At 35.0% G+C, this 12,444-nt stretch overlaps 1 protein-coding gene across 1 annotated transcript; it reads left to right on the forward strand.

Moving 5' to 3' along the window:
- The first annotated feature begins 8,921 nt into the window (after window positions 1–8,921).
- Window positions 8,922–12,395, forward strand: LOC142551405 (cyclin-B2-3-like). Its single transcript, XM_075660631.1, has 12 exons — window positions 8,922–9,117; window positions 9,295–9,375; window positions 9,553–9,652; window positions 9,760–9,816; window positions 9,989–10,037; window positions 10,131–10,283; window positions 10,357–10,488; window positions 11,001–11,090; window positions 11,189–11,410; window positions 11,522–11,620; window positions 11,721–11,899; window positions 11,985–12,395. Exons 2-12 carry the CDS (start codon window positions 9,321–9,323, stop codon window positions 12,130–12,132), a joined length of 1,284 nt encoding a protein of 427 aa, XP_075516746.1. The 5' UTR covers window positions 8,922–9,117; window positions 9,295–9,320; the 3' UTR covers window positions 12,133–12,395.
- The last annotated feature ends 49 nt before the right edge of the window (window positions 12,396–12,444 follow it).

Raw genomic sequence — 12,444 nt, forward strand, 5'->3', positions numbered from 1 at the left:
ATAGAATGAAAAAGTAAAAAAATAAAAAATAAAATGAAACGAAATAAAATAAATCACTGGGTTGCCTCCCAGCAAGCGCTAAATTTCTTGTCTATAGCTAGACAACTCCCTTTATAGATTAGGTTGGATCGTGCAAAGGAGTACTCGGCTCCTCTTGCTCCACAATTCCTTCATGAAAAATTTTCAGTCGATGTCCATTCACCTTAAAGGGATTTCCAGAATCTCCACAGGATTTCTACAACACCAAAGGGAAAAACTTCAGTGACAGTAAAAGGCCCAGGACCATTTGGAGCGAAGTTTACCTTGCATGAGTTTCAAACGAGAGTTATAAAGAAGAACTTTTTGTCCAGACTCAAATTCCCTGTGCACAATCCTTGCATCATGCCACTTCTTTGTCTTTTCCTTGTAGATTTTTGCATTCTCATATGCATCAAGACTAAATTCCTCCAGCTCATTGAGTTGTAGAAGACGATGATAACCTGTAGCTTGCACATCAAAGTTCAAAAATTTAGTAGCCCATAATGCCCTATGCTCTAGTTCAACAGGAAGGTGACAAGCTTTTCCATAGACCAAACGAAAATGGAAAGTTCCTATAGGGGTTTTGAATGCTGTTCTATATGCCCACAACGCATCATCCAATTTACTAGCTCATTCCTTCCTCGAAGATCCAACGGTCTTCTCAAGAATTTTCTTAATCTCCCTATTTAACACTTCTACTTGACCACTAGTTTGAGGATGATAAGGTGTTGCCACCTTGTGCGTGACCCCATACTTAGTTAACAAAGACTCAAAATAACGATTACAAAAGTGTTTCCCCCATCGCTAATAATGGCTCTAGGTGTGCCAAATCTTGCAAAAATATTTTCTTTAAAAATTGGATCACAACCTTAGAGTCATTGGTTCTACAAGCACTTGCTTCCACCCACTTGGATACGTAATCCACAGCCACCAAAATATATTTATTTCCTAAGGAATCTGGAAATGGCCCCATGAAATCAATTCCCCACACATCAAACAATTCACATACTAAAATATTATTCAATGGCATTTCGTGTCTCCTTGAAATATTATCAACACGTTGGCATTCATTGCAATTCAAAACATAAGTGTGTGCATCCTTGAACAGTGTGGGCCAGTAGAATCCAGCTTGAAGGATTTTTGTGGCCGTTTTACTTGCCCCAAAATGTCCTCCAGTTGGACCACTATGAGAATGAGCAAGTATAGAACTTACCTCTTCCGCTGGAATATACCTACGAATAATGTCATCTGCACAAATTCTAAACAAAAGAGGATCTTCCCAAAGATAATATTTTAAATCTGAAAAGAACTTCTTTTTCTGCTGATATGTTAGATGAGAAGGAATAAATTTGCATGATAAATAATTGACAAAATCAGCATACCATGGTAAATTAGAGATGACATAAAGTTTCTCGTCAGGGAATTTATCTCTAATTACATACTTACCTTCCTCGGGCTTCTCCAATCTCGATAGATGATCAACAACTTGGTTTTCAGTCCCCTTTCGATCCACGATCTCTATGTCAAATTCTTGCAGTAGAAGGATCCATCTTATCAATCTTGGCTTGGCATCCTTCTTGTTTAAGAGATATTTTAAAGCTGAATGATCCGTGTGGACTATCACTTTACTCCCTACAAGGTATGGCCGAAACTTGTCTAAAGCAAACACAACAGCCAGCAACTCTTTTTCTGTAGTAGCATAGTTTAATTGAGCTCCTGAAAGTGTCATGCTTGCATAGTAGATTACATGCAAGCATTTATTTCTCTTTTGCCCCAAAACAGCCCCTAAAGCAATATCACTTGCGTCACACATGAGTTCAAAAGGTAGATTCCAATTGGTGCGACAATGATCGGCGTGGTGGTCAACTTTTGCTTTAATACCTGAAAAGCTTGTAAACAATCCTCAGAAAAAACAAAAGGAACATCTTTCATTAGCAAATTAGTTAAAGGCTTAGTAATATTCGAGAAATCCTTGATAAATCGCCTATAAAAACCTGCATGCCCAATAAAGCTACGAATTCCTTTGACATTAGTAGGAGGAGGAAGCTTTTCTATTATCTCTACCTTAGCTCTATTCACTTCAATACCTTTTTCAGAAATTTTGTGACCAAGGACAATTCCTTCCCTTACCATGAAGTGACATTTCTCCCAGTTAAGTACAAGATTTGTTTCTTCACATCTCTTTAGCACTTTTGACAAATTAACCAAGTACGAGTCGAAAGAAGAACCAAAAACAGAAAAGTCATCCATGAAGACCTCAATATACTTTTCAACCATATTATGAAAAATCGACATCATACAACGTTGAAAAGTAGCAGGAGCATTACACAAACCAAATGGCATTCTTTTATAAGCAAATGTACCGTATGGACAAGTAAAAGTTGTCTTATGTTGATCTTCGGGGTCTATGGGGATTTGCATATATCCAGAATAACCATCTAAAAAACAATAGAAAGCATGACTTGCCAAACGCTCTAACATTTGATCAACAAAAGGTAAGGGGAAGTGATCTTTTCTTGTGGCATCATTCAATTTGCGATAATCAATACAAACATGCCACACAGTCACAGTTCTATTGGGGATTAATTCGTTATTTTCATTTTCAACAACAGTGATTCCCCCTTTCTTAGGAACAACATGCACAGGACTTACCCACTTGCTATCGGATATAGGAAAGATCATACCTGCATCAAGGAGTTTGATTACCTCCTTTTTGACGACCTCTTGCATAGCTGGATTCAATCTCCTTTGTGGTTGAGTGGTGGGAGAGTGCTCCTTCTCCATTAAAATTTTGTGCATGCACATGGATGGATTTATTCCCTTGATGTCAACTATGCTCCATCCAATGGCATATATGTGATCCTTCAGCACTCTCAAGAGCTTATCTTCCTCATCACCTGTCAAGGAAGAAGAAACAATTACTGGCAGTTTATGTTCTTCCTTCAAAAATAAATATTTTAAATGAGGAGGAAGTGGTTTGAGTTCGAGGAATGGGGCTTCTTCTATGGAAGATTTAAGTGATTTTGGAATATGCCCCAGCTCCCCAATCTTCGAATTCAACGATCTTGGCAAAGGCTTTGATCCCTCCAAATAGTTCATACATTCCTCCACCTCTTCTCTGTCTGATTCCGTGGACTTTGGGTTCACCAAAAGCTTTTCCAGTGGGTCTTCAATCAAAGTATCCTGCACACTACACTCAACAATATCATCAATAGCATCTATTCTATAACAATCAGAAGATCCAGGATATTTCATACTACGAAAGACATTAAAAGTTACCTTCTCATCATTCAACCTCAAAACTAACTCACCTTTTTGCACATCTATGAGAGCTCTTCCAGTAGCTAAGAAAGGACTGCCTAATATAAGGGGGATCTCACGATCCTCCTCCATGTCTAGCACAACAAAATCAACTGGAAATATAAATTTATCAGCTTAAACCAAAACATCCTCTATAACCCCTCTAGGATATTTAATAGACCTATCAGCAAGTTGAAGGGAAATAGTGGTTGGTTTAACTTCTCCAATCTCCAATTTCTCAAAGCATGAATAAGGCATAAGATTTATGCTAGCACCAAGATCACACAATGCTTTGTTGAAATTAGAATTACTTATAGTGCAAGGAATGGAGAAACTACCTGGATCCTTAAGCTTTGGAGGTAATTTATTTTGCAAAATAGCTTAACATTCCTCAGAAAGCTTAACAGTTTCAAAATCAACAAGTTTCCTCTTTTTAGTCAAAATATCTTTCAAGAATTTAGCATAAGAAGGCATTTGAGCCAAAGCCTCTACAAAAGAAATATTTATGTGCAATTTCTTAAAAACTTCAAGAAATTTCGAAAATTGTTGATCCAATTGTAGTTGCCTTGCTCTTTGAGGAAAAGGAAGTGTATTAATATTAATATTATCATTAGAATCAAACTCCTTACCTTTCTTACCTGTCTTCCGTGTAGTCTGAGTGTTCTGTTCCTTAGCATCTTCCATTTTTGGTTTCATTCCTCCATCATTCTTTGCCTCCATATCTGTAGAATTCTGCCTCTTTGGTTCCTCTTCCTCGGCCTTGATCATTGTACTCACTGCATTCACTCCTTTCGGATTTTTTTCTCAGTATCACTTGGTAGTGTTCCAAGGGGTCGATTTGCTAATTGATTGGCTATTTGACCCATTTGAGCATCCAACCTTCGTAAGATAGCATCATGATTCTGCAGTCTCGTCTCCATTCCCACAATATGTTTTATCATAAAATCCTCATAAATTGGTCGTTGATCTTCTTGCTTGAATCCTGGAGGTGCTGCAGGATACCAATAATCCTTGTTGTCTCACTTGTTGAGGAATTGGCAGTGGAGGAATATGTGTTGGATTAAGGGAATTCTCCGTATTCTTCCAAGACAAATTAGGGTGATGCTTCCATCCTGGATTGTATGTGGAACTGTATGGATTTGATTGTTGTCTCCATTGATTCCCCACAAAATTCACTGCTTCTTCATCAAAAATGGGTCGTTCCTCGATGACTATTCCTTGGACCTGATTTGCTTGATTTGATTTCAGCTGAGAGAATTGATGGGCCAACCCATCAATCTTAGCAGTAAGTGCATTCAACACATCCATTTCAAGAACTCCAGCCTTCTTTTCTCGTTTAATATCTGTCCAACCCGCACTATTTTCAGCCATATTTGAAATTATTTCAAGTGCAACTCGTGGAGTCTTCCTGTATAAGCTACCATTGGCTGCCGCATCTAGCATGGAACGCACAGAAGGATCTACTCCGTTATAGAAAATCTGAACTTGTTCAGATGAAGAGAAACCATGTTGAGGACACCTCCTCAACATCTTTCTAAATCTTCCCCAAGCTGTATGTAATGTCTCCCCATCCTTCTGGCGAAAAGATGATATATCCATACGCAGTTGTGCTAGCTTGGTGGGTGGAAAATATTGATTCATGAACATTTCCACCAAACCATTCCATGTAGTAATAGAACCAGCTGGTAGATCTCTAAGCCATTCTGCTGCTTCACCATGCAAAGAGAAGGGGAATAGTCTCAATCTTATGGCATCCGTGCTCACTCCATTGAACTTGATTGTGTCACAGATAGATAGAAATCCCTCCAGATGTGCATTAGGATCCTCGGTCTGCGATCCTCCAAATCTCACTTGATATTGTATCATTTGAATGATGGATGGCTTCAACTCAAAATTATTTGCTTCCACAGTAGGGCGAGTGATACTAGAACCATAACCTCCAGTAGTCTGTCTAGTAAGATCATAGACAGTGCGATCATCTTCCTCGTTGTCTATTACTTCCATCCCTGCTGTTTCAACTTTCTCCTCTTGTTTTAATTGTTCTTCCACGTCAAAGTCTGAGGATTTCTCCCTTTGTGCTCTACGTCTCCGTCGAAAAGTATTCTCAATCTCTGGATCAAACGGCTCTAATTCTGTCTCTCCTCTAACACGGCTCATGCACAGTAAGATAATCCCTGAAAATAAATAAACAAACTTTAAACGTACGAATATGCGTAGAATCAACAAAATTAAATAAAAACCTGATCTCAAGAAAATAATAAATCCTAATATTAAACAATTCAATCCCCGGCAACGGCGCCAAAAACTTGACCGACGATTTCGGTTGGGAATAAATCTAGCAAGCGGACTATGTCAAGTAATAGTATTTGGAGATGAGTCCAGGTATCGTACCCACAGAGATCGATGTTTAATTACTAGAATATGAATTATTTTTCCTAATTCAGGCTAATAAAATTCAAATGATGGGAGATAAATTAATTAAAACTAAATAACACGATTTAAATAAATTAACTAAAGCAAAACTAATCCAAACTATTAATTTAGACGAAAATTCAAATTATTTAAAAACGACTAAGGCGCACAACGGTACCGAGACAATTTATAATCTACGTGTCAAATTCATATTCAATAAATTAATTATTTAATTCACGACGAAATTCTCAAAATTATTTATTAAACGATTTCTCGAATTAATAAACCTAATTAAATCTAACAGTCCAATTATTCCTAACTGAATTTAATTAGATTTAACCGCATTAGATCGCTGTGAAATTCCAGTTTTTCAACCTAAAGTCGCACACTGAAATCGAATACTATTTCTAGTCAATTTAACCATGTGTTGATTGATGTGTGAAGCAAATATTAATCTATCGCCTTCCGGTTTTAGATTAACCAACAAATATTCTATTTAATTGGTCAGATTAAAAGAACAGGTGATAAACGACATCAATCAATGAATAAAATAAATAATATAATTGAATTAAACTCAAAACATCAAAAATAATATGTCTCGACCCTATCATGGCCTTAGTCTATAAAAATCTACTCCATAAACTTAAAATAAAAGTGTAAGTCTCTGTTTAAAGTCAATAGAGAAAACATGATTAAGAAGGAATGGAAAGAGATTCTCTGTGATTTGTAGCGTGTGTGAGGAATTCCTCGCTGGTTTTGCCTTCCTTCTTCCTCCCTTCTTTTCTTTCTTCCGCGCTGTTCTGCTATTTCGTCTCCTTCTGTGCTTCTGTTATGGCAGCCCTCCCTTCTTTTGTACGCTTCTGCCCTTTTATTCTTCTTAATGAGCCTCCTCCTTCCTTTCCTTTTTAAGCCCATGTCCAGTAAAGAAAGTGTAAATAAGATATTTATAAAGATTTACATAGATTTTTCCAAGATTTCAATATCATCAAGGAATAGAATATAAGAGTATTTAATTTCCTTTCTTCTGATATTTTGTTCTCTTTGAAATCTAGTAAATTAATATTCTCTCTCAATTTAAACACTTTTCACTTTTTATTCAAATCTACAATTATTAATTAAATTAAGCATATAATTAGGATAAAAAGTTTAGATAATGACAAATATTATTAAATCAAATCCCTAAAATCTTTTCAATATTTGGCCTTATCAATAACAAAATCTGAAATACTATGCAATTTGTTTCGAAGTGTAATTAGCATAAGAAAAATGTGTATAACCAGTGCATTGCTTGATGAGAGAGATGGAGAAAAAAATGACAGTGTGTTTATGAAAAACTACATATTTTAATTTTGGAGTTTTTTATCGAGATATTATGGAAAAATTGTAGGGATTATAATAATTTTGAAAGATAGAAATGAAGATGTGACTAAGATGAGTTTAACCCCTAATTTTAGATATTATATTAAAAAATAGTTGATGTCAGTGAAAATTGATTACCTGAAAAGATTGGACTGAGTTAGTCCACCAAATCAAGAGATCAAATACTTGAATGGTCTCGTGCTACAAATGTCTAGCTAATAGATCCAAGATCCAGTAAGTAAACTCCTTGGAGTTTTTACCTGCTTCACGAACAAATGTTATAAGCATTGCGGGTTATTCTGACGTTCAAGTCAGTGATCACCTCCAAATATAATGAAAAGTGTTGAGCTTTTTGGAGCTAAAATTCATTTTCTTTGAACGAAAAAAATGAATGATACTTACAAATTGAGATGAACTTGAAATGCAAATGAACCACTTTTTAGAGCTAAATATTAGCAATTAGGTTATTTACATTTCTTTTGATCAATTTTTTGATGTAATTATCCCGAAATTAATACTTAATTAACTAAAACGTGATACTCATCAATAGTATTATGTGTCAATTTTTTTCTACAAAATACTAAATTTTAATTATATATATATAAATATAATTAATAGTATTTAATAATTTTATATTAAAAAATATAAAAAAAAATATAATTTTTTCGTTCGAAAATGGACGACTGTATCTGTTTTATCAAAAAATTCCAAATCACTATATTATTTTATTAAAACGGATCGAGATTTCGAATATATTTCATGTCGAACATCAACATATGACTTTTAAGCTCCAAAAGAAAGAAAATAAGGTAAAGGCAGCAGCATCCTCGCTCCATGCTATCATTTCAAAATCAAATATCATTTGCCTTTGACAGAGAAACTTTTTCCTAGTAGATTCACTTGTGTCCCTAATCAATTTCCTGTTTTTTTTTTTTTTTTTGATGTTTAGCATATTAGTTGGGACAATATAAAAGGTTAAATGAATCTTGTGTATCAAAACTCAAGTGAAAGGGAAATTTGATCACCCAAGTATCTCATTTCGATTTCAAATGTATTCTAAATTTCGAATAATTCAACTTATGCGTATAACTCGATGTTGATGTAACGAGGTAGTAGCATGCATAAAAATTACAAAATATAGGATATAAACGAGAGAAAAAATTATTGAAATTCACGATTATAATCAGAAAGAAACTATTTTCTTTCTTTTTTTTTTTATAATCTTTATGGGATTTTAAAATGGCAAATTTGTGGCCCTAAAAATGCCCCGAGATGAATGACATCAAGCATTCAAAGTTTTTGGTTTTTCTGTGATATCATAAATCACAAATAATATTTAATTTTAAAGCAAAAACTTGTGTGAGATGGTCTCATGGGTCGTATTTTGTGATACGGATCTCTTATTTGGATTATCCATGAAAAAATATTACTTTTTATTGTGAATATTGGTAGGGTTGATCCGTCTCACAGATAAATATTCGTGAGACCGTCTTAAAAAAGACATACTCTAATTTTAAATATTATTATTCTTATTATATATTTATATTTGAGTAATTATGGAAGAATAAATTATTATTGTTTAAAATAAATAAGTACATGGTTTAATTGGTAATAAATCATTTGTTAGCAAGAGAAAATGGCACTTGGCACAAGAAGACTTTTTTAAGGGGAAAAAATTAAATTAATGGGAAAAATATTTGAAAGAGAACAAAATGACCGTTGGCCCAATCGCGGAGCCACGTGAGCATTGATCCAACGGCCATGACTTACTAGCCGTTGGTTTCAAATATGTATGTGCGGACATATATCCGCTGTTTACGTTCTCCCCAAATCTCCTCTTTTGATTCAAAGGATTAAAAGATAAAAAAGAGTTCACGCACAGAATTTGAATCGAGGGACTTTTTAATACCGATTTCCGATTGATTAGATGGGTTTTTCTTCATAGTCTCTCGCTGAATCTTTGAGATTCCCGGAGGAGTTCTTTAACTGGATTTGTGACTAATTCTTTGGGAATTTCTTACTTTGAAGGTTCAAGAAAAATTATTGATAAGACATAATTTTGATTTTATGATCTGGGTTCTTTTTAAATCTGTTCTTGAATCTTGGGTGATTGTTACTGATCCAATTTTCCAATTTTTTCAGATGAAATTTCAATGGGTTTTTGATTTCTTTGATGGGTTCATGATTGAATTTATAAATCTGCAGAAACTGTATTTAAAAGAGAAATCAAGATGGGTGGATCGGATGAGAATTTTCCGGGTATAATCAGGCCCTCAAACATTCAAGGTAGTTCGAATATTCAAAAAGCATAGCTCAAATTCAGAAACTTAAAACCCTTACTTAATTCTTGTTTATTCTCTTTTTTATTCACTTGAGAAGGCATTGGAGTCTTTGATCTTGTTTTCCATTAAACCTTAATCATATAGGGTTAATTGATCAAAATAACCTTTTTATGATGACTAGGAGTTGGGCCAAATAGGAGGGCGTTGAGTGCAATCAATAAGAATATCATAAGAGATCCTACTTATCCTTGTACTGTACACAAAAGAGGCGTTTTGACAGAGTATGGTTTTCACAAAACTTAATTTTGATAAGTTTATTTATGTTTTTTTAATAGATATTTATTTGAATTCCATTGTTGATCTAATCTTCAATTCTTTATGTTGTTAGGAAAAATGTTGCTGAAAATAAGAATCCTGTCATTCCATTGCATCGTCCCGTCACTAGGTTCGTGATATCTCCTCTTGTACTTTTTCTTTTGGTCAGAGTATGAGTCTTTCTCGGTTTTAAGAAAAGGAGAGAGCTTGAATAGTGAAAATTTAATCATCAAAAACATTATTATGCTAATAATTAGCTATAGGAAATAGTTTTCTAATTCATATTCTTGGTTCTTGTTCAGAATGTTTGCTGCACAATTGGCTGGAAAATATGATCATCCATCAGCTGAGGTATGATTTCATATAATCAACAAGAATTGAATCGAGTCCCATTAAGTTAGATTTTAGCTGTTCCCCTGTTGATTGAACTGTGGTTTATTTTAGGAAATCAGGCCAACAATTCAACCAGTTGTGAGTATCAATCAATCAAAGGACTACACTATTATTGATGAAGTGGACCAAACACCCGTGGATGATGATGATGTGCCAATGTATGTGCAGCACACAGAAGCGATGCTGGAAGAAATATATGAGATGGTAATGATATCTTTTTATTTTGGTACTTGCTATCGGTAAATTCGATTATTCTCATGTTCTAAATTGAATTTAGGATGCGGAAATTGAAATGGAAGACATTGATGAAGAGGAGACGATGGTTGACATAGACAGTTGTGATAAGAAGAATCCACTTGCCGTTGCTGAGTATATTGATGATATATATGCTTATTACAAGAAGACAGAGGTGAAATATCTCTCCATTTGTTTGAAATTAGTGATATTTTTAATATCAATTAAGTGAGCTCGACAAGAAATTGTGGTGAAATTATCTCTATTGGATTGTTGGTGGAGAGCTAGAAGTGTTCCAGGGTAGCAAAACTGAGATTCAAAAAATCTTAATGGGCGAGATTATATTTATAATTTAAAAATTGTATTGGACCATAGCAAACTTTTAAGAAATAGAAGCGGCAGCTCAGACCTGAGCTCCTTTCCGGCTCCGATTGTTTGAAAATCACTACTATCTTCTAATATCAAACAAGTTAAATCAACAAGAAAATGTGTGATAAATCTTAAGTTCTCTCCTGTTATGAAAAGGTATTGTTCGTTTCTATGCTATAATCTATGGCATACATCAGGCCATTGTTTCTTGCATTGATGGTGGACCTGGTAGTCTATTTTACTTGTGTGGTCAACTAATGTATATCCCTTTCTTCTATCGTTTGTCTTGTTCTTTCGATCCTGTGATTTTGATTACAGAGCTTAAGCTGTGTCCCATCAAACTACATGGAAAACCAATCTGATATTAATGAAAGAATGAGAGGCATTCTTATTGACTGGCTGATTGAGGTAATAAACTGAATTCTTATATGCTCCAAGTTTTGTGTCCTTGTTCAAAAATAAGAAGAAAACACTAGTATTATCAACATTTTACCTTTTACAAATAGGTGCATTACAAGTTTGAACTGATGGAGGAGACGCTGTACCTAACTGTCAATCTCATCGATAGATTTTTAGCATTACAGTCGGTTGTGAGAAAGAAGCTGCAGCTTGTTGGAGTGACTGCCATGCTCCTTGCTTGCAAATACGAAGAAGTTTCTGTTCCTGTTGTGGAGGATCTTATACTGATATCTGACAGAGCTTACTGCAGAAAAGAAGTTCTCGATATGGTATAATACTACCTCTACAAAAACAGAACCAGGATTTTGGTTTAAAAGAGCGATGAATCTTTTCATTTGAAGTTGCTCATGAAAAGTAGTTTGCATTTTAATTGGCTACAGGAGAAACTGATGGTCAATACCTTAAAATTTAATCTCTCTGTGCCAACACCGTATGTTTTCATGAGACGCTTTTTAAAAGCTGCTAAATCCGACAAAACGGTTGGTTGATTCTAACTTAAGTTTGGAATTTCGAAGTCCACAACTCAAATAATTTCATGGTCAGCGACTTCTAACGTTTCTTTTTTCGAACTTGAACTAGTTGGAGTTACTATCCTTCTTCACAATCGAACTCTGCCTCGTTGAGAGTGAGATGCTGAAGTTCCCACCATCTTTATTAGCTGCTGCTGCTATCTACACTGCTCAATGTGCTCTCAACGGTTTTAGTCAATGGAGCAAGACACTCGAAAAACATACAAGCTACCCGGAAAACCAGCTTCTGTAAGTACAAACTGCAACACGCTACATTTTTTCCGAGTAAAGTTCTATCTCTAACACTCATTTGGTTGGTGGATGTGTTTTGTAGGGAATGTGCAAACCTTATGGCGACTTTTCATAAGAATGCCGGAACTGGTAAACTTACTGGTGTACACAAGAAGTACAGCACTTCGAAATATGGCTACGCTGCAAAGAGTAAACCTGCTGTTTTTCTTATAGATGCAGCAGAGCCTTAGTAAGCTTCGGAATGCAGTAAGGGCTGCAACATAAGTTGCATCTGGTTTGGTTCAAGAGAGTTCTGTTTGATTTCTCTTCATTTGTATCCCATATAAATTCTCTCCTGTTTTTGAAGAATATCAATGCTCTTTCTGATACTCTTTTAAACTTTCATTCCTCAATTTTTTGATGTGTTCTAAATTGTTTCTGATTAACCTAATTATTTATTTATAAAGTTAATACCAGCAGAAACGAACCGAGTCGAAAGTCTCGCTGAGGCGCTATGTTTGCGACTCGATCTTGTGATCTTATTCAAGTTCTAATAAAAATAT

The sequence above is a fragment of the Primulina tabacum genome, chromosome 7, assembly GCF_025594145.1.
Source record: "Primulina tabacum isolate GXHZ01 chromosome 7, ASM2559414v2, whole genome shotgun sequence".
NCBI classification, from domain to species: domain Eukaryota; kingdom Viridiplantae; phylum Streptophyta; class Magnoliopsida; order Lamiales; family Gesneriaceae; genus Primulina; species Primulina tabacum.